This window comes from Ambystoma mexicanum, chromosome 10 (assembly GCF_040938575.1).
Source record: "Ambystoma mexicanum isolate Mex_15411 chromosome 10, UKY_AmexF1_1, whole genome shotgun sequence".
In the NCBI taxonomy this organism is placed as follows: Eukaryota; Metazoa; Chordata; class Amphibia; order Caudata; family Ambystomatidae; genus Ambystoma; species Ambystoma mexicanum.
The window spans coordinates 768,517,385-768,539,177 of NC_090932.1; the positions used below are offsets into that span (position 1 = coordinate 768,517,385).

Here is a 21,793-nt window from a genome sequence, read left to right on the forward strand (position 1 = left end):
TTCAAAAGTCTTCCATGTTCTCACAGGCACTCAATATGTTTTCCCCTTTTCTTCCCTCAATCTACCAATGTGCTTTTTCCCTCCCTAACCCTCTCCCATTACCCCATATCACTCATCGCTTTGTGTGGCACACATTTATTTCTGAGCAATTCTTGCGCTCTTGCTGCTTTAATGTCTTGTGATTCCGATGGTCTTCCCGAGATAATACGAACATTTTGTACACAAATCGGGCTGCCCAACCCACCCCCAAATCCCCAACTTCACATGGTGTCTTCTTTGCCACTCAAAACCTCTAGCCTGATAAGATTATTTTTGCTATTCCTATTGGTATTCATATAATGCCTTCAGCCAGCCCATCTAAGTGCTCTCTTTTAAAACAATCATTGTTCCCTTAGCAGTGACTATATAAACAGAAGAGATTTGAGTCTCTTTCCGAGGTTCTGATGTTGAGAAGTTGAGAAGGTTATTAAATTCTCTAAGGACATGGGTGAGTTCATTCCATAAATTGTGGCTTTTTTTTTTTCTTCCTAAAAACAAATAGGTGATGGCTGGAAGGTTTAGATTTAATCTTAAAGCTCTGGCAATTGCTCTGGGCAACGCGCTCGCCTTGGAAGCAAGACGACACAGAGCACCACAGGTTCGATTCCAGGGTCACATTTTTCATTTTGTTAAGTATTATGCACAAAATATCCAGTTTGAAGGGGCACATGGAATACATTTTACTTAGAAAATGTCATCCAAATCCATCCAGCAAGTCACACGTTATTACCCTCTCTCAGTCTCTCTGCTGCAAAGCACCAACACTGATATAAAGGTTTAAAGGAGAAGGGGGTACTCCCATCTCTGTCATATATTGTTTAAACTACTAGATGGATTTACCCCAAACCAGTCGAGAACAGTAAGTCACTGCTTTGTGCCCAAGTTGTTTCTTATTCGGTCAAAATATGCCTAACGGTTTTCACTCTATGGCTGTTCAAAAATTGTAGTTTTTCTCCATGGGAAAATGGATGGGGGTAGACTGGAAATGTAACAACGTTTTGGGTTTTTTTAGGGTATTGTTCCCAAATTTTTCAGTTTTAGGCGGCCCTTGACAAATGTTTTGTTTGGCAAATTTCATCCACATCCATCCCGCAGGTAAAATGTTATTGGCAATGCAATTTTGGGAACCATGGGAACTATAGCTATTTTTTGTGGAACATGGGGCACCCATTTTCCTGGAGAATGTTTTAAAAACTGCTGGACGGATTTACCCCAAACCAATCCAGGTAATCGAGTCAGCGCTTCGTGCCCAAGTTGTTTCTTATTTGGTCCACTTTCACCAAGTGGTTTATGTGCTTCGTTCCCAAAATGTGACTTTTTTCCAATGGGAGTAGGCTGAAAATAGTGTTTTTTTGCTTTCATAATAACTTGTTCATTTCTTTAAAAAATCTTTCCCAGAATTTCCAGAGTGGTGAAACCTTGGACAAAGTCCTTGTTTGGAAAATATCAGCGAACTCCGTCCACCAAGTCAAAAGGTATTAGCAATAGAGTTTTTGGATTTCCTATGGCTCATACGTATAACCTTAACTATAGGCCAGCAACTGCCTATTAGGCCTAGTGCCTAGTGGGCCTGATACACATTTATAGTGGACAGGGCCAAAGGCTGTGGCCAGTGGCGCAAATAATATTGTGGTATAACAAAACCTTTGAAATGCACTGAAAAACATTTAGTTCAAGTTTAGTTAAGTTGACCACATTTATTGCAACAAAACCCCTGAAATTCAGCAAATGTGGGAAGTCATGACCAACTGAACTCAGTGCGTTCCCGTTGAAAAACCCATAAGCACATACATATATAACAAAAGGGAGTCACAATTACATACAAAATGGAATTATGGGAGCAGCGGCATCATGGGGGAGATCAACGGGAGCGTGCTAAGCTGGTCATGACTTTCCACATCCACTGAATTTCAGGGTTTTGTTGCTATAGACTTGTCAACTTTACTAAACTTTTACTAAAGTTTTTTCATTAAATATATAAATATGTATAAAAATAGCATCTGTCAAACCAGCCGATAAAGGAGGAGGCATAGTCCTCTGGGGCAAAGATCTATATGATGAATAAATTCTCAAACAACTCAGCTACACCCGTTTCTACAAAAAACTGGACACGAACCCGACCACACGCACACTAGAAGAAATCAAAAGCCTCATGCTTTTTGCCACCGCACAAGGATGAATCGATGAAGATAAGAAGGCCTTTCTCATAAAAGAACACCCGGTTATACCAGCATTCTATTGCACCCCCAAAATGCACAAAATGTCATTAAGCCCCCAGGAAGACCAATTGTATCTGCCATTGGATCATTACTCGAGCCATTGTCCATATATACAGACATTTTCCTCTGCCCCTGAGTCAGAAAAATGAAATCATTAATTCAGGACACCACAGCGATGATACACCACCTCAACAACATACAGACATCATAACATTATATCCTCGTCACTTTTGACACCGAAGCTCTGTACACGAGCATTCCGCAAAATCAATGCATCAACACACTGAAAGAATATCTGGACAGAAGAACAGATGTGTCAACACCCACTTCCTTCATTCAAGAATGCATCCGACTGGCACCCACTGAAAACTATTTCATACACCAGGGACAGTTCTATCAACAAACTAGGGGCACAAGCATGGGCTCTACATTTCCCCCAGACATCGGCAACGCAACCTATATATGGATAATCTGGAAAACCAGTTTGTCTACAACGAAAACAACATATACAGGAACCAATTGAGTGAATGGGTACGATATATCGATGATATTTTCAACATCTGGAGAGGAACAACGACCAAATTGCAAGACTTCCACACTTGGCTTAACAGCGTAGACAAATGCATACATTTCACCATGCACCATGATACCACTAGCATAGCCTTTTTGGACCTCAATATCATCAGAGCAGAAGACGGCACCATCACCACAACTCTGTACCGCAAACCCACAGATAAGAACATGCTACTGAAATTCACCAGCTTCCATCCACAAGCTCTAAAAGAAAATTTACCGTACGGACAGTTCCTTAGAATAAGAAGGAACAGCACCACGCTACCAGAATATGATCTCCATGGTAAGGACTTAGAGAATCACCTCAAAGCAAGAGGATATCCGTCAGCCATCATTAGGAAAGCATGGAAAACAGCCAGAAATACCAACCTGACAGATTGCCTGTCGAGACGCCTGAGGGAAGAACACCAAGAAAACATAGCCATGCTGGAGATCTGTGTCAGTGTTGGCTACCTATAAGTCTCCTGTCTAGATGGTAATTTAGCTGTGACCCCTCGGTGTCTAGGGTGTTGGTGAACCCCTATTTTCAGAAGAACAGGTTCCATTCAATTGAAACATTTAGTCCATTTTTTTACCATATCTAGGCGGTGTATCCATTTCTGCTCCAATTTTCTGAGTTCCAGATCCCTGTCTCCTCCTCTGACTTTGGCGTTTATGGTTTGGATGATGCACCATCGTAATTCTGTGTGTTTGTGTTTTTCTTTGACGAAATGTGCCACCATAGGTTTGTCCTTGACATTGTTCTTGAGGCATGATCTGTGCTCACAGATTCTCTGCCTGACTTCTCGCTTGCTTTTCCCAATGTACATTAGGTTAAATGGACATTTTATCATATAGATACTCCATTTTGTGAGGCAGTTGGAAAAGGTTTTGTACTTCCAGGTTATGCCCTTGAGTGAGATATCTTTTTGGTCTTGTGTAAGATGACACACCGAGCACTTGCCACATCTATAATGTCCAACTACGGTTGGGAGGTGCCATAGAGTGGTTTGGTCTGGCTTCTTTGGTTTTTCTGTAGAGAATGTGTGTACTAGATGGTCTCTCAGGTTTGTGATCCTTTTAAATGTGAATCTTGGTGTTTCTGGTGTGAAGGTTTCTGTTTGTAGTATGCTCCAGTTCTGGAGGATCGTTTTTCTGATTGCATTACTGACTGGTGTGAATGTGGTCACACACGTATGTTCTCCAATATGAAAAGTCACCCTTTGGCAACTGTATCCAATGTGCAATATCTGCATGGGCAAGACCTAATCAGTTAGGCGATTGGTCTAACACATGCCAGCACAAAGTTTGTTACTAATACTGCTAAATTACATAAGTTGGTACTAGGCACAGCACTACCTCATCATAATATTACCCGAGAATTAAGTGTTGTGTTAATCGAGGTGCTGATCCTCACTGCACACAGATGTGTTGATTTGCAGCTCTAATGTTTTCCCATATGTAATTTGCGCCATTCCTGCACACATAGGTCCCGGGCGCCCAAAGGTGTTCACACAACTTGCCAGGTCAAAGCTCACGTACAGGCCACTAACACTATCCTTATACTGATGCGCGGTGGACACTATCCATACACACATGCGCAATGTGCATGGCAGTCGCCTAGCAACAAGTGACGCGCCTATATCTGACACACACGCATGCTCAGGCCAGAAATACTATCGCCGCTACAGCTTTGCCACAAAGCGAACGGACGAAGGTAAAACCGTCTCCTACCACAGAGCGGTTCTTTTTTCAATACGCCCATAATGATGTTTTGCAATCATTAGACAGGGGGGTGCCACCGACAGGTCCTGCCCACGTTATTGGATCACTCATCCGACAACGAACACCCGAGAAGGGTTAGCTCACTACGGAGCACCGTTTACAAAATGGCAGCACGGTCACATTTTTTAATGTAGTACCTGTACCGATCACAAGTCGGCAGCTCCCCATCGGGGTCTGCCAACGCTAGCCATCACTAACTAGGCAAAGATGTAACAATACAAGTGATCCATGAATAAAAGTGCCCCGACCCACGATACATGCAGTCATATAGATCTGTTTAGCAACCACAGACACGACAAATATGACACAAGCTTTTTTTAATTTTTGCACTCTATCCAGCTGGACATTCTCTGCAGATCCTATTTGAATAGGACTAAGAAAAACGAGGCGCACAGAAGGTTTGTTTACAGAGAAGAACGCTGCACCTCTTCTCAGCACCTGTGACACTACAATTACCGGCTCAGGTAGGACACGTCGCAGCACACCATGCAGGCAATCGCTATTCCCTGTAGAGAAACACTAAAGTTCTGATTTTTATTCCTCTATTTTTAGATGTTCCGCTACGGGGTACACAAGTGACACCACCCAGTCCACTTGCACAGTCCTGAAGACGGCACTAGAACAGTAAACCACCCAGTTCATGCCAGAAACACCAGAAGTGTCGACTAGACAGACGTGTGGATATATCAACCACATTCTAAGTCACAACTTGTACTAACCCTCACAAAAAACTGTTTTACAATTTGTTAGTCATATGAAAATTTAATATGATGGCATTTGTTTAAATCTCCTCTTAGAGAGGGGGTTGAAGATGTGTATACATGCACATCAGCCTTCACAGGCTTTTTTACGGATTTATTAGAAAATAAAAACTGTTATATGTGTGAAAACAGAAATATTGGTGCTCTCTTATTCATGCACAGATCAAATGTTATGATCAATTTGTTGGGCGACATTACACTACCAGCAAGTGCCACACAGGTGGGGTAGCCTATGTCCCTGTGTCACAAGTACAAATAGCATCTGCCCAATTTTCTTTAAGTAAATACATGTCAGGATAATTACATAAATGGGGAGTGGGAAACAGACATGGTTGGGAGCAGTGATAGGGGTGAAGGTGAGCTTGCAGCAGTGGAAGACAAAAACATTTCAGCTTAAGGTAGTGGGATGTAAGGCAACAGTGGAATGCATGCTTGTCACTGGTGATAATGTCTGCCTTCTAAATCTCCTGATTAGCTGGCACCACTCTCCTCAGTGCTTATACAGTGCTAGTGGACCTGATTGGGTGGACAAGGTAGGTAACAGCGCTGGTACCGGTCCACAAGCCTAAGCCTAGCAGGCTTGAGCCCAACGAGGCTCGAGCGCAGGGCCTCAAATGTGGTCGTTAAAACTATTTAAAACCCTTGCCCACGTCCTGTGTGGCAATAGGCATTTATATAAAGTGAAACCCGTTTCATCCATACGGTGCCCACTGCATTATTTTAAAAATAAAACACACACAGTGATGGTGGCAGGACATAGTAAATAGTTAAGGGTGCTAGTCTCTTTACTATTTCCATGTTCATGAAGAGGGCAAGCAGGCCATGGAGCAGGACAATGGCACAGAGAAGGCGATAAGATAAAAGCACATGTGGGGTCAGGGTGAGGGCTACGGCGTGCACGATTCCAAGAGGAAGAGCTCTGGGAAAGGAGAAAAGCAGGGGCGACGGCTGTGTCAAAAATACCTAAGTGAGAAGCACAATTGGCCCGGGTAAAATGCGGGCAGTTATTCCCAGATTTAGCCCACATTCCTGGCCACCTGATGAAATGGCGCCTCTCCCATGAGTGCCAATTGGTGTGCCCGATTGGGCCCTTGCTCTGACCTTTAAAACGATTCTGCTGGTGGAGTGAAACCCTGAAAAAAGACAGTCAATGGGCCTCATTACGACCCAGGCGTTAAGGGGTTAATGGCGCCGTAAAAGGTTGTGGTGCCGTTAACCCCTTAACGCCTTACTACGAGGTCCCTTTGCGGCTCCCGACCTTAATGGCTGGTGTGTACCAGCCGTTAAAGTAGGGACCCGCAAAGGGCCCTTGAAGGTTATTACGGTACCGCAATTTGCCGTACCGTAATTACCGCCTTCCCCATTCCCATTGAGCCCTATGGGGCAAAAATGGGAATGGGGAAGGGCCAATGGTAAATGGGGAATTACCGCCCTGCCAACCTTAGAATGGGGTGGTAATTCCCCATTTCACCATGGCAGATTCGGTAAGTTACTGGCGTTAACCATGGCACTAATAGCGCCATTGGTTAACGCCAGGGTCGTAATGAGGCCCCATGCATTTGTGTCATCCTTAACATAGTGGCGACTGCTTTGGCACGGCCATCCCTAGTACAAACCTTGTACACACCACCAATGCTTACCATGAGTAATATTTGATTTTCTGTGGAAGTGATATATGATATGATATGATATGGCATTTATAACCCGCCTATACACAAGTGTTTGTAAAGTAAATGTAAAGACACACACAAACACAGGAGAGTTAACTCATTTTAATAGAACATCATCTATTAAACATAGGAAAGCGTGATATTAAGCCAGTCCTTAGAATGCAATACAGATATGGCAAAAGGCAAAGCAGATCATCCTCCATATGTCCACCGGATAACATGTGTGCCGTTAAGCCAGAGAATGTTCAAATTCTTGACATTGATGTGGTTCTGTGCAGTGTCTAATTTCGAAGTCATTCGCATCTGATGCCGCATAAGAAATCTCGGTTACCTCCTTTTTTTTTTAATAGTTGTTGGCGTTAACATAATGGCAAATCCTACGTATTTGTATTGTATTTTATTTGTATAGCGCTTTACGCCAAAGCGATATTGTTGATTCACTGTACACAGTCACGTATGACCAGTGTTCCTCTAATGCAAAACCGAGCCATGATTTTCAGACAATATATTACAACAAATTCTTCACAGTGCATACAAAACCTATTTCCGAGTGTACATTTTATGCAACAACTGAGTTTGCTTTCTGAGGTTATTCAGAAATCTTCATTCCTGCAAAACAAATATTACATTGAAGTTAAGATGGCGAGGCTTTGCGGAAAATGATCTTCTGAGATATGCATTGTTGCATATTTTGGGCAGTGTTATGTAACTTACTTCATCAGGAGAAGATAACATACACCATCACTGCACATCCCACAAACCAGCCGGCCACGAGGAGAGCGGGGACAATTAACTGCGTGTAGGGGATTTGCCCTGTGGAGAAACGAGAGCATATTCATTTGAGTAAGCAACACATCAAAGATCGCAAATCACGGATACCATGTGATTGCGGTGATGATCCTATTGTTTAAGTAAACAAAATACAAGGTTAGGCAGTGTAGCGAATTTCATGCAATGTGTTTCTTTGGTTCTTGTACTTAAGCACATTTTTAAACAATTGCAATCCATTTCTCAAATATGAGGAATTGTTCAGATAGAAACAATCAGCCGTTACTGCCTGCCAACAATTGGCAGTAACGGAATGACCGCCTCTTTCGAGCACCTTTGAATGCAGCGATTGGAGGTGACGTGAAGGATTTACCTCCAGGTAAATCCTCCACTTTGCATCCGGGAACCATTGGATTTACCATGGCAGATGGCGCGCGTGTGGTAAATCCGGCGCGATGGGTAGCAATGTGCCTTGCATTCCACTACCCAATGACACCAAAAATGGGCAATAACAGCGCTTTTGTCCCTATTGCAAACCTCAAGATTGATCTGTCGGACCGTAGGGCAGTAATGGAAAATGTGGCTGGTGTTAATTCCACTGGAATTATAACCATGCTCGGAATTAGGCCCATTGTACCCCTCAATCCCCAAACTACTCTTTTATTTCTTTGCCGCAATACCAAATTTACTTCATTTGGTGAAGCCTACAAAATATAGAGGAGGAACTCAAGCGTGGATGGATGCAGCATTTGTATAAATAACGGGCAGCATTTACATTATTTGCAAAGTGGAGTGCAAAAGGAAGGAGTGGTTTTTGATTGTGACTGTTTTTACTCCTTTCATTCCACTTGGTGTTGCAGATAGCGAAAACTGCATGGAAGAGAACTCTTTTCATGTACGTGCAAGCGTAACTGGTCCCCTTTACACAACATTTTAATTAAAACAAGTGCCCTCCTATCTGTACTTATGACTAACCATTAGAGATACATAACCCACTTATATTAGTTGTTTTAGGTCTTCTAATAACTTGAAGTGGACTACTGTCCTCTTCTTCAGGGAACCTTTGGCTCGGTCATAAGCCTGCTTTGCCCATTTCCTGTCTGTTGCTTCTTTTCAGAGTAACTGACTGCCAAGATTATAGCAAAGAGTACAATCAATTTTCCATCAAAGCATTTCACTTTCCTGTCAAATACTTTGTGAAGCTATTCCTACGGAGTGCTAAGTCCCTTCTCAAAATATGCAAGATGTCACCAGAAGTAGCCTCCATAATCCTCAGCATGAGGCCTGCTTTCCTTTTTAACTCGAATACAAATAAAGAAGTCAGGTTTCATTCTAATAGATTTAGGTAGAAAACTTGGAAGTTGCAGAATGTGCTGCCATGCAGTGTTCGAAGTGTACGAAAAGAAGTAGTGGAACTATGTTCCCTGATGGACTGCCCCGCTCTCCTCAAAGCCCATTGCTGTGCCTCCTCCCACACACAATCCAAACCCCCAAACAAACACACCTACTATTTAAGGGAATGTATAGTGCAGTGCACTGAAAGGCAAGCTTCTACTTCTTCCTACACTTTTATTTTAAAACTAAACCATTCCAGAATGGTTTCTTTTTAAAATAAAAGTATAGGAACGGTGAAACTTAAAAATAAAAAGTTATGGAGCACCGCTCTCGACCGCTCCCCTCCACTTCAACCTCTGCTACCATGTTACCCCTTCCATTCATTGAACCCAGCTGTTAACTAACGTCCTTTTTAACAGAATTCCTTATAGCAGCATAGGGATAACGTTTGTTTAAACTCATAGACACCAATACATTCGCTGTATTGCCTGTCGAACTATCTTAGACTGGAAGCTACATACATTACTTGTTTACATCAAACCTGGCTTCTCTGAAATATAATTAGTTATATTAAAGCCCAGGTAACAATACACTTGTACTAGCCAATAGGTCTGCCTTCAAAGAGCCATGTATGCTTTGTTGTCATGCACATCATTTTGTAATTTTTCTCTATTTATTTCTAAATCTTTATTTTGGACATAATTATTCAGTGCCTGTAGGCTGGGCGGCTGTTACCCCATTTGTATTTGTATTTGTATTTTGTTCATTTGTATAGCGTTCCTAGCCCGTGGACATCTGGGCGCATTTCTTACATAGGAGGTTGTAGAGGGTGCCTTGACAGTAATGGGAAGCATTATTAAATACTTCTCTTACATGATTACATTAGAAGGTGATGCAGTTGTGGAGAGCATATGACAGGCAGATTTGCGTGTGGTCCAATATTGTTTGTTTTATTATTTATAATGCGCATCATACCCGGGGGTAACAGGGCGCAGCAGTTACAAGAATGTGCAAGGCTTAGTTACAACAGAAAAGGTATAATATCAACATACAAGTAATTAATTACAAAAAGTATAGACAAATGGTACCTATTTACAGGCGTAGGACACAAGAGGGGTATATGCAAATGATACCGACATTTTACGGCAACAATATATACAAGGTTTAAGGTGTTTGTGGATATAGCCGGGTAGGCGGAGAAAGTACAAGTATACAGCAGTGCGTAGGGCAGTTGTAGTTAACACCAGGGTAGCAAGGAGGGATAAACTCCATACAGGCATAGGGTACCATGGCAGTGAGTCCTAGCTACATGCTGAGCAAGAGTTATCATTTATTGGTCGTTAGATTTCAGCCACATAATGATGTTGGATCTGAAGTTTTGGTAAGATTGGTCTATTCTCAGTGTGGGAGGCAGGGAGTTCCACAATATGGCTGCTTTCACGGGGAAGCTGTTGCCTCAGATTGTGGAGCATTTGAAACTAGGTATGGAGAGGCGATCTCTATTCGCTGATCTAGGTGTCTCAGGGAGATCCGTTTATGGAATCTTTCGCCAGGTAGATGGGGCAGCATTGTTGAGAGATTTGTGGGTGAGCGACAGGGTTTTTAGATGTATTTTGTCATTGGTTGGGAGCCAGTTATTCTGTCGGCTGCTCTCAGAGATGTGATCTCTTCTGGAAATGCCTAATGCCGCTATAAGGGCATTGTTTTGTAGTGTTTGGATTCTTCTGACAGTAGCTTTAGTCAATCCTAAATAAAGGGCATTGCAATAGTCCAGGCGAGACAGGATGAGGGCTCTGGCCAGGATGGTGCAGCTACTGTCAGAGAGAAATGGCTTACAGGTGCGAATAAGTTTGCACCTGTAAACCGTGGAGGATGGTAGAGAGTTGACCTGTTTGGCAAATGAGAGGTTTCAGTCAAGATAAAAGCCTAGTGTTTTTACCTCGTGTTCTACTTTGATGCTATTGCCATCAAATATGAATGAGGAGTAGTCAGATCCTAGTTTTTTTAGGTTAGAGGGGGTGCCCAGGATGATGAGTTCGGTTTTATCATCATTCAGACATAGACCATGCGTGGCCATCCATGCCTGGATGATGATGTACACTCTATTCACCAAGGCCAAATCCTTTTCATAATCCCCTGAAAGCGGGAGGAGGATCTGGGTATCATCTGCATAATTAGTGTAGGTAATACCGAGATGATCCAAATCATCGAAAAGGGGCTTAGTAAAAATGTTGTAAAGTGTGGGCGAGACGCAAGATCCCTGAGGCACACCACAGGTGATGGGTATGGGGTCGGCCGCTGCTAGAGGCGAGAAGACCCTCATTGTTCTAACATCTAAGAAGGATCTAATCCAGGTGACAGTGTTGTCAGAGAAGTGTGCTGCTGTGTGAAGGTGGTTGCATTGAATAGTGTGGTCAACCAAGTCGAACGCAGCCGAGAAATCTAGGAGGAGGAGTAGGGCTGATTTGCCATTATCTCTAAACTCATCAACTTGGGTCTTAAGATCAATGAGGGCTGTCTCCGTGCTGTGTTGGGGACGGAGGCCTGATTGTCTGGCTCCTAGTAGGTGGTGTAGTTCCAGGTGCTTTTGTATTTGTATATAAGCTACATTGTCCAGAATTTTTAGAAGGAAGGGCACTGTAGTAATTGGCCAATAATTGATAGGTGTAGATGGGTCAAGAGTAGGTTTTTTTAGGAGTAGGAGTACCCAGGATTGTTTAAGGTTGGTAGGGATGATACCAGTAGAGAAGCATCCTTGATGAGCTGCGCAGCACAGAGATCGCCCTGACAGTTAGAGGGTTTAAGGGACAAAATAATTATTTCCACTTCAGGAACAGAAACTTTGGTGAAGTTGAATCGGGTGGATTCATCAGCATTGGTATTCCCAATTGTTTTGGATGGAGGAGGGTCATTTAGAGATGCTGTTTTACTGGAAATTTTGTTTTGTAAGGTGGATATTTTATTGGCTAGGGCGTGTTGGATATCTGAACACCATTTTTTATCCTTCGTACATGTCTCAGGTAATGCTGTAGGGGTCTCTATTTCTTTAAGAATGGTGAATAGTTCCTTCATATTGCACTTGGCTTGGGATACGCGTGTGTCGAAGGATATTTGTTTAGCTAGCCATATTTCTTTTTTATAAAGGGAGGAGAGTTTGGTGAGTTTAAGTTTAAGCTTCTGAAGGTAGTTTTTTCCAGACAGCCTCACAGTTTCTTTTTTGTTGCCTTAGGTTTTTTAGGAAGGGTGTAAACCATTTATTCAAGTGGGTTTTAGGCTTGGTTGGTCTAAGTTTGAGGGGGGCCATCTGGTCCAAAGAGATGGTCATAATTTTGTTGTATTCCTCGACCAAGCTCTCGGGATCGGAGTTGTCTGGGAGCATGTTGAGGATGGGAAGTATGGCTGGGATAAGTCTATCCACAGTAATACTCTTTTTGTTTCTAGTTAGTGTAGGTGGAGCCCTAAGGGCGGGTAGAGATGGGGGTCTGTTAGTAGAGATCATGAATGACACAAGGTGGTGGTCAGTCCAAGCTAGTGTTGAGATGGAGAGGATATTGGCTTGACAGTTATGGTCTGCCACCCAGTCAAGTATTCTACCTTTGTTGTGGGTGGAAGTTTTACTTCTTTGGGTGAATCCAAGTTCTGAGAGGATGTTAGCTGTAGTTAGGGCAAGCTGATCTGAAGGGTCATTAAAGCCCATATTAAGGTCTCCAAGTAGAAGTACTTGCGTTGAGCTTTTGAGATTACTAGACAGGATAGTGTTAATATCATCCTCCCGGGCGGTGGCGGGGGCGATATATCAAGTGGATATTAAGGGTTTCTGCATTGGTGAGTGGTACTTTAACTGATAGAAGTTCACATGAGTGAATGTCAATCGGGTGACTAATCTCATGGAGAGGCTACATTTGTAAATATAGCGATGCCTCCTCCTCTGGGTTTTAGTCTATCTTGTCTCAGAATAGAGTAGCCATCAGGGACTGCTAGCATAAGCATGGGACCTGCAGCGGGGTGTAGCCATGTCTCAGTGATGGCGAGGAAATCTAGGTCATCTCTCTGGATCAGGTCAGCAATTTCCATGGCATGTGCTACTAGGGATCTGGAGTTTATTAAAGCTCCTTTGATCTGAGGGCTCATAGCGATTGTAGTTGTCAGTTGGGGAGCTTGTGAAGGTATGGGTTTGCCGTACTTGACTATGCTGTTTATTGACCTAGGGTCACAGTTGTGAGCTGGGTTTGTGCTTGTAGTCGATCGGCTAGGCAAAGTTTTAGGAGTCCTTTTTCTATTATGGTAGGGAGGGAGCTGATAGGAGGCTCGTATATTTTGGCTAACCTAGCTCTGAGACGTATGTTCCTAGACGCGGTTGGGCAAGGATTGCTTGGTATGGGATTATTAGAGTCTTTCATGCCCAAAGATAGTTTAGTAGTAGTATTATTAGAAATAATGGAGGACGTCAAGGTGGATGGATGGAGTAACATGATGTAGAGTGTAATGCTTTGTATAAGGACTGTGATGTAGACAGTCTGGCTAGTAGTTGTATGGAGCATAGTAGTATATGGTCAAGATACCGTTTCTATAGAATTAGTAGCTGGGATAGGTGGCGCCAAGTTCTGTAGTGCAGGTTAGGCATGTTAGAATAGGGCCATAGGGCCTCATTCCGAGTATGGCGTTAAGGGATAGCGGCCACCGCTAACGAGAGCGGTGGCGGTAATCCCTTACCGCCATACTCCGAGTTCCCTTAGCGCCATGGTGCTTTTAACACCTGCTTTTAGCAGGCGTTAAATACCATGGCGCTAAGGGACCTTGATGTTAATTACGCCACCGTAATTTACGGTGGCGTAATTGACGCCTTCCCCACTCCCATTATGCCCTATGGGGCGAGAATGGGAATGGGGAAGGGTAAATGGGGATTGGGGAATTACCGCCCCGCCAACCTTGGAATGGGGCGGTAATTCCGCCAACCACCAAGGCGCTGCCGGTCCGGGTACGGCGTCAACCAAGGCGTTAATAGCGCCATTGGTTAGCGCCGTACTCGGAATGAGGCCCATAGTATGGAAATTCGAACCAACAATCAGTCTTAAATCAACAATCAATATATGGCGCTCGCCATGTTCTACAATACAAGCTAGGGCATCAATATGGTACATTTGCAAATTGGTGTGGGGCCACAGTGTGAAGCTCAAACCAACAATCAGTCTTAAATCAGCAAACAATATGTGGTACTAGCCACGTTCTGTGAGACAAGTTAGGGCATTAGCACAGTGAGCAATCAATATATAGCGCTAGCCACGTTCTGTGAGACAAGTAAGGGCATTAGCAGGTGGGCAATCAATAAATGGCACTAGCCACGTTCTGTGAAACAGGTTAGGGCATTAGCAGGTAGGCAATCAATAAATGGCACTAGCCACGTTCTGTGAAACAGGTTAGGGCATTTGCAGGTAGGCAATCAATAAATGGCACTAGCCACGTTCTGTGAAACAAGTTAGGGCATTAGCAGGTAGGCAATCAATACATGGTACTAGCCACGTTCTGTGAAACAGGTTAGGGCATTAGAAGGTAGGCAATCAATAAATGGCACTAGCCACATTCTGTGAAACAAGTTAGGGCATTAGCAGGTAGGCAATCAATAAATGGCACTAACCACGTTCTGTGAAACAGGTTAGGGCATTAGCAGGTAGGCAATCAATACATGGCACTAGCCACGTTCTGTGAAACAGGTTAGGGGATTAGCAAGGTCCATTGACAAATCCAAGGGGGGGTTTGTGGTGTACAGTGGTCCGGAAGAGATTGTAGCGCAATAGTTGAGGAAGAAGCAGAGTCGGGCAGTGGCCCGGACCTAGTCACGGCGCTGCTAGGATCCAAGTTGAAGGCAACAATAGTATTTAGGTATGTACATTACTGGGAGGGGCTCGTGAGACGTAGCGCCTTTGATCAATGTGCGATTCTCTGATTGTAATTCAGCGATCACCTGGGAGTATGAATGAGGCTGCAGGAAGCCTATTATGAGGATAGAGAGGACGCGGGTGCCAGTGGGTGGGGAGCGACCAGGTCGGGCGGGGTTGAGCTCAGTCTAACACACAGTAGGTGGTGGGGTACGTGTTGTAGTTGGTCATGGCTTGAGGTGGGGATAGAAGGGGTGGGAGGGAGGGCAGCTCATCTTACTGAGGCCGTGGGTGGTACACAGATTTAGAAGGGACGCCAGAACAGGTCCAAGCTCGGTCAGGATCAGTCAGGTGGAGCCTTTTTCGGTTGCCTTCGTCGGGGGCTGGCTTACGCCTGCTGGTGCCCCTCGATAGGCTATCAGGCCAGAGGAGGCCAATCAGGAGACAGCTGGGCTTCAGAGGGGTTTGATTTTGGCCAGAGATGCGGCGGTGGCCATCTTGGAACGGCAAAAACCTTGTGTTTTTTCAAAGCCGTATTTGGGTGCTGTGCACTTCGTTTCCTAGCCCAGGAAGCACAAGGGGCTAGGAATAGGTAAAGAAGCAGCACAATTTAGCAGCCTAATTTAGAAACTGAAAATAACGATTTTCGAGGTGATGCAAAGGCAGTGCATATCTCCAATGGTAAAGCCTCCAGTATTACCTTTGGGCAACCAGTGCTTGGGGCTGCATGGAGCTGCTCCAGCAGCTGGATGGGAGAGGGAGCTCCTGCTCCAACCTCTACAGGCAGAATGGTCACAATATTACAATGTCACCTGAAAAGGCTAGCCAGTTTGCATGAGTAGCGTTTATTTTTGGTAAGGCTCTAGTAACACTTACAAAAGCTGCTTCAAGGTCTGACAATTAAGCCTTATAGACCTCGCCTGAGGGCCATACCAGGAATTATGAGCCCTGAAGACCAAGTTAAAAGCCTGAACGCAGCAAGTGAGGGTGTTTAAGAAGGTTTATGGGCCCATAACTCCGATACAGCCTGAGGGCTAGGTTTACAAATCTATTCTCTCCTGACTTTATAGTGAGGGGAAGGGGACTTTTAAAAAAATAGTAACCTACTTAAATTGGTTGCTGGGAAGTGGCTGGTTCCCAGCAACCATGTACACAGCATAGTGAGGAGGGAGGGGCTAACAAATGAGTCAGGACACATCTGCCGGGTTCACAGAGGCAAGGTATTGGAGTGGCGGTCATCGGGAAGAGAAAGGACCACATCTACCATGTGGAGCCTGGCAAAGATTGTATCCAGCAAGCGGGCGGAGCCACACCTCAGTAAGGTAAGCCACATGGGAGTGGCGATTTTCGGTGCCCAAGCAACATCTGTAAAGTGGGCCCAAGGGAGATGGGAAGCAGCGCTGGTAGCAGGTCTCTAAGAGCAGCACTTCTGTGATGAGAGGAGCACTGCCCTGAGGGAATGCCACTGGAAGCAGGGCTCTCAGCACAGTGCCCCTGTGCTGAGAGGGAGCACAGTGCTGAGAACCCTCCCAACAACACACAAACACCAGAGGGGATGACGCGGCATTCCCATATTGGCCAATTGCCGGGCCATGTGGGATTACAGAGCCATACCAGATCATATTGCCTGGAAATTGCCCAATGGGGGATTTCCATGCCAATCCCTCTGGTTATAAGAAAGATTGAAGTGACAAGGCGCTAATACGCAGCCTTTTTTTAAGCCGTTGTTGAGTCTAATGTTGCTTGAAAAATAGCCCAAATTATTTAGCATAACTTAAATTGTTCTATTCGTATATATGGGAGAATAATTGAAAGTAATAAACAATGGTCGATGCCTCAGACATTTGATTTCGTCCAAAGTTTTGTTTTGTTCCCCTTGTCAAAGGATGCTGAAAATGAATGCAATGCATGTACAAGGGAGGGTTTCTCTTCCCTACAGATTCATGTTTTGAGTTTACACGCAACAGGATAAATACATGCCAATAACAGTTTTAAATAAATGCAAATAACATTTTTTAATATCAATCCTTTCCAAATATATATTTTTTTAGTGATTATATACAATGCAAATACTTGCAAAACATAATGACGGGTTAAAACCCATCTTTAAAAAGATGTTTAATCCATCACTTGCGGTTAATTATAAGATAATAAAAAATCTGCCAAAGCTTTCTGGTGCCTGGGTCCAAAATACCTTCAGCTGTCCCCCGTAAATAACTTCCCTCCTGAGCTCTTCACTCCTCCACCTCTAACTCCCTCAGGGTCAGTGGTTTTTCAAAGAAACGAGCTAGCAGTAGATCTCTGTCTTCAGCTGGGGCCTCCCTTTGGAACAGCCTCCCAGCCACTCTGAAACTTGAGGAGAACCATCTCTGGTTCCGAAAAGCACCTCAAGACCTTCCTCTTTGCTTCTTCCTTCGCTCCTCCTCTCCCCTGCTGACCTGTTCTGTCTCAGCATTGTGCACCTGGTTACCCTCTGACTTCGGGCGCAGTTATCTGCTCACCCTGCCACCCACCCGCACTGCCTCCTGGCAAACCCTTGCACTGGGGTCTGTATGTATAAGTATACAGTCCCCCTGTTTTTCTGCACCTACCAGACACACCCTGTCAATGGCCTTAGTACAGCACTTGCAACATGCTGGCTGCACCACTCGTTGCTGCACTACCACTGTTTGTTGCTTTTTATTATATATATTATGTATGTGTATTCCTTTGCTGTATCACTTTCCACTTCTCCCCCTTACATGCACTTTTCCCCGTTCCCTCTCCCATGCACTTGCGCGTTCTCAATGTCACTGGGCCTAGCAAGATTGTTGTTGTGTTCTCCCTTGTTCCCCTGCCTTGCCTCACCGTGCTCTGAAACACTTGTGTACGAGCGCGATACAAATAAAATATCAATATCAATTGTCAAACCTATAAAACAAATTGAAGGCATACATGTAGAGCAGTTACAGGACCATCTGGCCTGCCATGCCTACTTTGCCCTTTGCCTTTATACCTAAGCATGGCTTGAATCACTATTAAGAGAAGTATGGCATCATCATCTGAATATGAGTGATGCCAGATGAACTGTAATGCTGATTCAACTTTTTTTGTGCTGATTTATCATACCTTCTGTCTGCATCAGGCGGAAAGACCTCTGCTAGTTCATGGTGTTTCTTATAGGCGGGATAATCAAATTCAGATCATAGGCATCACTACAGCATCACAAAGAGTATGGTGCTATTTCAAGAGGCACTGCATGGGCGATTTGGAGAATTTATTGCAGGAGTTAATTTCTCCTGGAGTAAATCCAATATTTTCTGGAGGTAATGTGGAGGAAAACCCTCCAACCAAGTACTGTAGGTTTTTCCTGTACATTAATTCCAAACTCAGGATACAGCAGTGTGTTAAAAGTGGCAAGAATTCTTTTCCTGGCACTTTTTACCCACACCACCATAGTCATAATGTTTGCCCACATCTACTCCAGGATTCACACATCAAGGTAAGCAGGCATATGTTCCTGTACACAATGCCGCCTTGTTGGATTCGTTTGTTCACCATGAGACACTGCTCCTTCATCCAATTACACCTCTCCAGCCATGCCACCCTCTAAGTGTACCGCTGCACAATGGCGAGCAAGCCTTACACGGACACGTGGAGCTCCGGCTGCTAGCCCATGACAGCAACACCTTCCAGATATGTGCTCTGCAGTAAAACCCACTGCAATGCCCCCCTCTTTCCCATGTTCTTGCCAAATGCCGTACCATACAGCCAAATGCAGTACCACGTGCATGCCACAACTGTGATCTCTGCTCTTACACTCCAAGGGGCAGCTTCCATAAAACAGTGCAACCCAAACTATGCGCAATTTGCTCCACCGCTGATTCGTTCCCATATGAAAGCAACGCACAAGCCCCCTCAGCAACCTTTCAGCCACCACCATGTCAAGAAACCAGGGGCTATGTTACTGAATAGCTGTTGAAAACCCCTCCTATGCCCAGCCCATCCAGTCAAGAAATTTCAGACTAAGATGCCACACATGGCCTCCCACATCTGTCGGCCATAAAAGTTACCCACACATGTACAAGACCCCCATACTCCCTGCCCCTTCAGTGACTATGTACTCCAACAAAACCCCCTCTAAGGCTCTACCAGCTGTGCCATTGTCGCCTCAAGCCTCCATTGACTCCCAATCCACCACGCTTAAAGGCGCCGTGATCAATGCCAGATCAGTACCCACCCACGCTTTGGACATCCTATACCTCATCACCTCTCACAACTTAGACTTCCTAGCCATCATCGAGACATGGATTCACCCAGCGTCTGGTCCTGCGCTATCACTTGCCATCCCCACTGTGTTCACTATATTAAGAGTAGACAGGCAGGAGTCTAAAGGAGGTGGGCTTGCCCTAATCCACAGAGACTCCCTCAAATTCAGGGAATGCCTTGCCATTTTAGAGGGAAACTGTGACCTTCTGTCCGTTAAACTCACCACCTCGCCCACTACTTCGATAGCCCTCAACCTACTTTACCGGCCCTTCGAATAAGACACTCTCCACCTCATCAACACTAATCTCAAACATACTTCCAAATTCAATCTCCTAGGCGACTTCAACCTGGGCCTAAACGATCCAGCAGAACGTAAAACCTCCTCTTTAGCAACTGTATTGCAAACATTAGGCCTCACCCTCAGAGTCAACTCCCATACCCATGCCAATGGCCGCACCCTAGACTGGCTAGGTAATCTGAACTGCCCGATTAATGTCACAGACATCTCCCCATGCCCCTGGTCCGGCCACTTTGTTGTGAGTTTTGACATGCCCCTGCCATAGAACAAGGGCCCCGTTGGCACTCTGATGCCACCTACTTGGTCTAGAAGTACCTGCAAAATCACTAGTGATAGAATCAACCCCCTCCTTGCTAACCTCCATCCTGACCACCTTATCCATTGGACAGACAACCCAATGGCACTGGCTGACCTCTACAGAGAAACACTAGAGAGCACAGTTAACACAGTTGCCCCTTTGGCACCAGGCAAGGCTAAAACTCTCTCCCACACCAACTCATGGTTTACAGATGCCCTACAAATCCTGAGAGCTAAGACGTGTCAGCCTGAAGCATCTTGGAAGAAACACCAAACTAACACCTTTAAAGATCTATTTAACTCTGCAGCTAAATCCTACAGACTAGCCAGTACATAGGCTAAAGCCCTTCATACAACAAGAGAATTACTAAAGCTTACTCCAACACGAAAGAGCTCTTACCCATTTTCACAAAACTAGAAGCCCCAGCATCTGCCCCCCTAGGCATCACTAAAAATTAAACCTGGTACATGAGCATCCAAGAAGCCCTTCTAAAAATAGTGGCCACTTCCCAAAACAAAATTGAGATTAAACAAACCTGTATCACAACCCAGACTCCCACTCTATCACAATCTGGCTCCCCAAAATTAGACCCATTTCAGTTCCGTTTATTTTCGTAAAACAAAGTAGGTACCATCCTTAAAAGTCTTAAACCCTCAAAATGTAAAGGAGACACATGCCCCCATTATTAAAGAATGCGCTGAAATTCTCATCCCTTTCATCACCAACTTTGCCAAGGCACCCTTCACCTCCAATACAGTTACCATCTCTTTGAAGGTACCCAGAGTCCTCCCTCCCTTAAAAAACCCTCACTTGACCCAGCCACACCCAACAACTAACGCCCCATCACTACAGTCCCATTCGTACTCAAGATGCTTGATAGGGCTGCTTATCTTCAAATCCAACAATACTTAGAATCTAACCAGATACTGGTTCTACACCAATCAGGCTTCAGGAATGGTCATGGTACAGAATCTGCCCTATTAGACCTCAAAACTCTACTGGACTCCATCAAAGACGAAGGCACGCCTGCACTCCTCCTCTTGCTCCTGTTGCCTTTGACTTGGTAGACCACAATATTCTCTGCCACCACTTCACCACAGCTGCCTGTTTCTCGGATAATGCTATGTCCTGGGTAGCCTCCTTCCTGTCTGACAGAACTATGCATGTCTTCTCCAACACCGCCAGTGCCCCCCGACCGCACCCATCTCCAGTGGAGTGCCGCAAGGCTCTTGTGTCTCCACAACACTCTACAACATTTTTTCCAAACCTTTGTTCGACCTCCTGGATTCTGTCAGCATATCCTACACCAACTATGACAAAGGTACTTGCTACGCCTAACAGGTAGCCACCAGGAGGATACCCACACACTAAAAACTATCTATTTAGGCATCCAGGCATGGATGGCTACTAATGGCCTTTGTCTTAATGACGAGAACACTGAGATCTTTATAGTTGGCCCACCATCAATCTTTAGAACCCCCCCCAATATGCCAACTTCAGTATTGACAATTTACAGATTCCAGTCTCCACCTCGGTAAAGACCCTAGCAGTCTACCTGGATTTCTCACTCTCCATGATGCGGCAGGTCAATGCGTTTGCCATATCCGCTGCCTACACAACAAAAAATGCAGCCAGACCTGCCCTAGCCCCAGCCAACTGCCTCACTATTGTGAGAGCGATCATCGGAGCTAGACTGGATTACTGCAATGCCCTCTTTGCTGGCACCTTTGCCCAAAACATTCACAAACTTCAAGTGATGCAGAACAATGAAAACAGGGCAGCCCTCGATATCCCCAAAAAAGACTGCATCACAGAAGCAAGAAGGAATGCCCACTGGCTGACAATTACGGAAAGGATAATTTTCAAAACTATTTTCTTCACACATAGATGCCTGTCGAACTTGGCACCACCGTACCGCTCCCAAAGCTTTGCCAAAACCCAGTC

At 44.7% G+C, this 21,793-nt stretch overlaps 1 protein-coding gene across 2 annotated transcripts in view; it reads right to left on the reverse strand.

Annotated features, from left to right (window-relative positions):
* Positions 1-7,112: 7,112 nt before the first annotated feature.
* The window catches only part of STRIT1 (small transmembrane regulator of ion transport 1), a 95,261-nt gene continuing 80,580 nt past the window's right edge, over positions 7,113-21,793 (reverse strand). For both annotated transcript variants that reach the window (XM_069618418.1, XM_069618417.1), the window contains 2 exons: positions 7,741-7,839; positions 7,113-7,635 (listed from right to left, as the gene is read on the reverse strand). In XM_069618418.1, the coding sequence (XP_069474519.1) occupies positions 7,745-7,839 (95 nt within the window). In that variant the 3' untranslated portion in view covers positions 7,113-7,635; positions 7,741-7,744. The remainder of the gene's footprint in view (positions 7,636-7,740; positions 7,840-21,793) is intronic.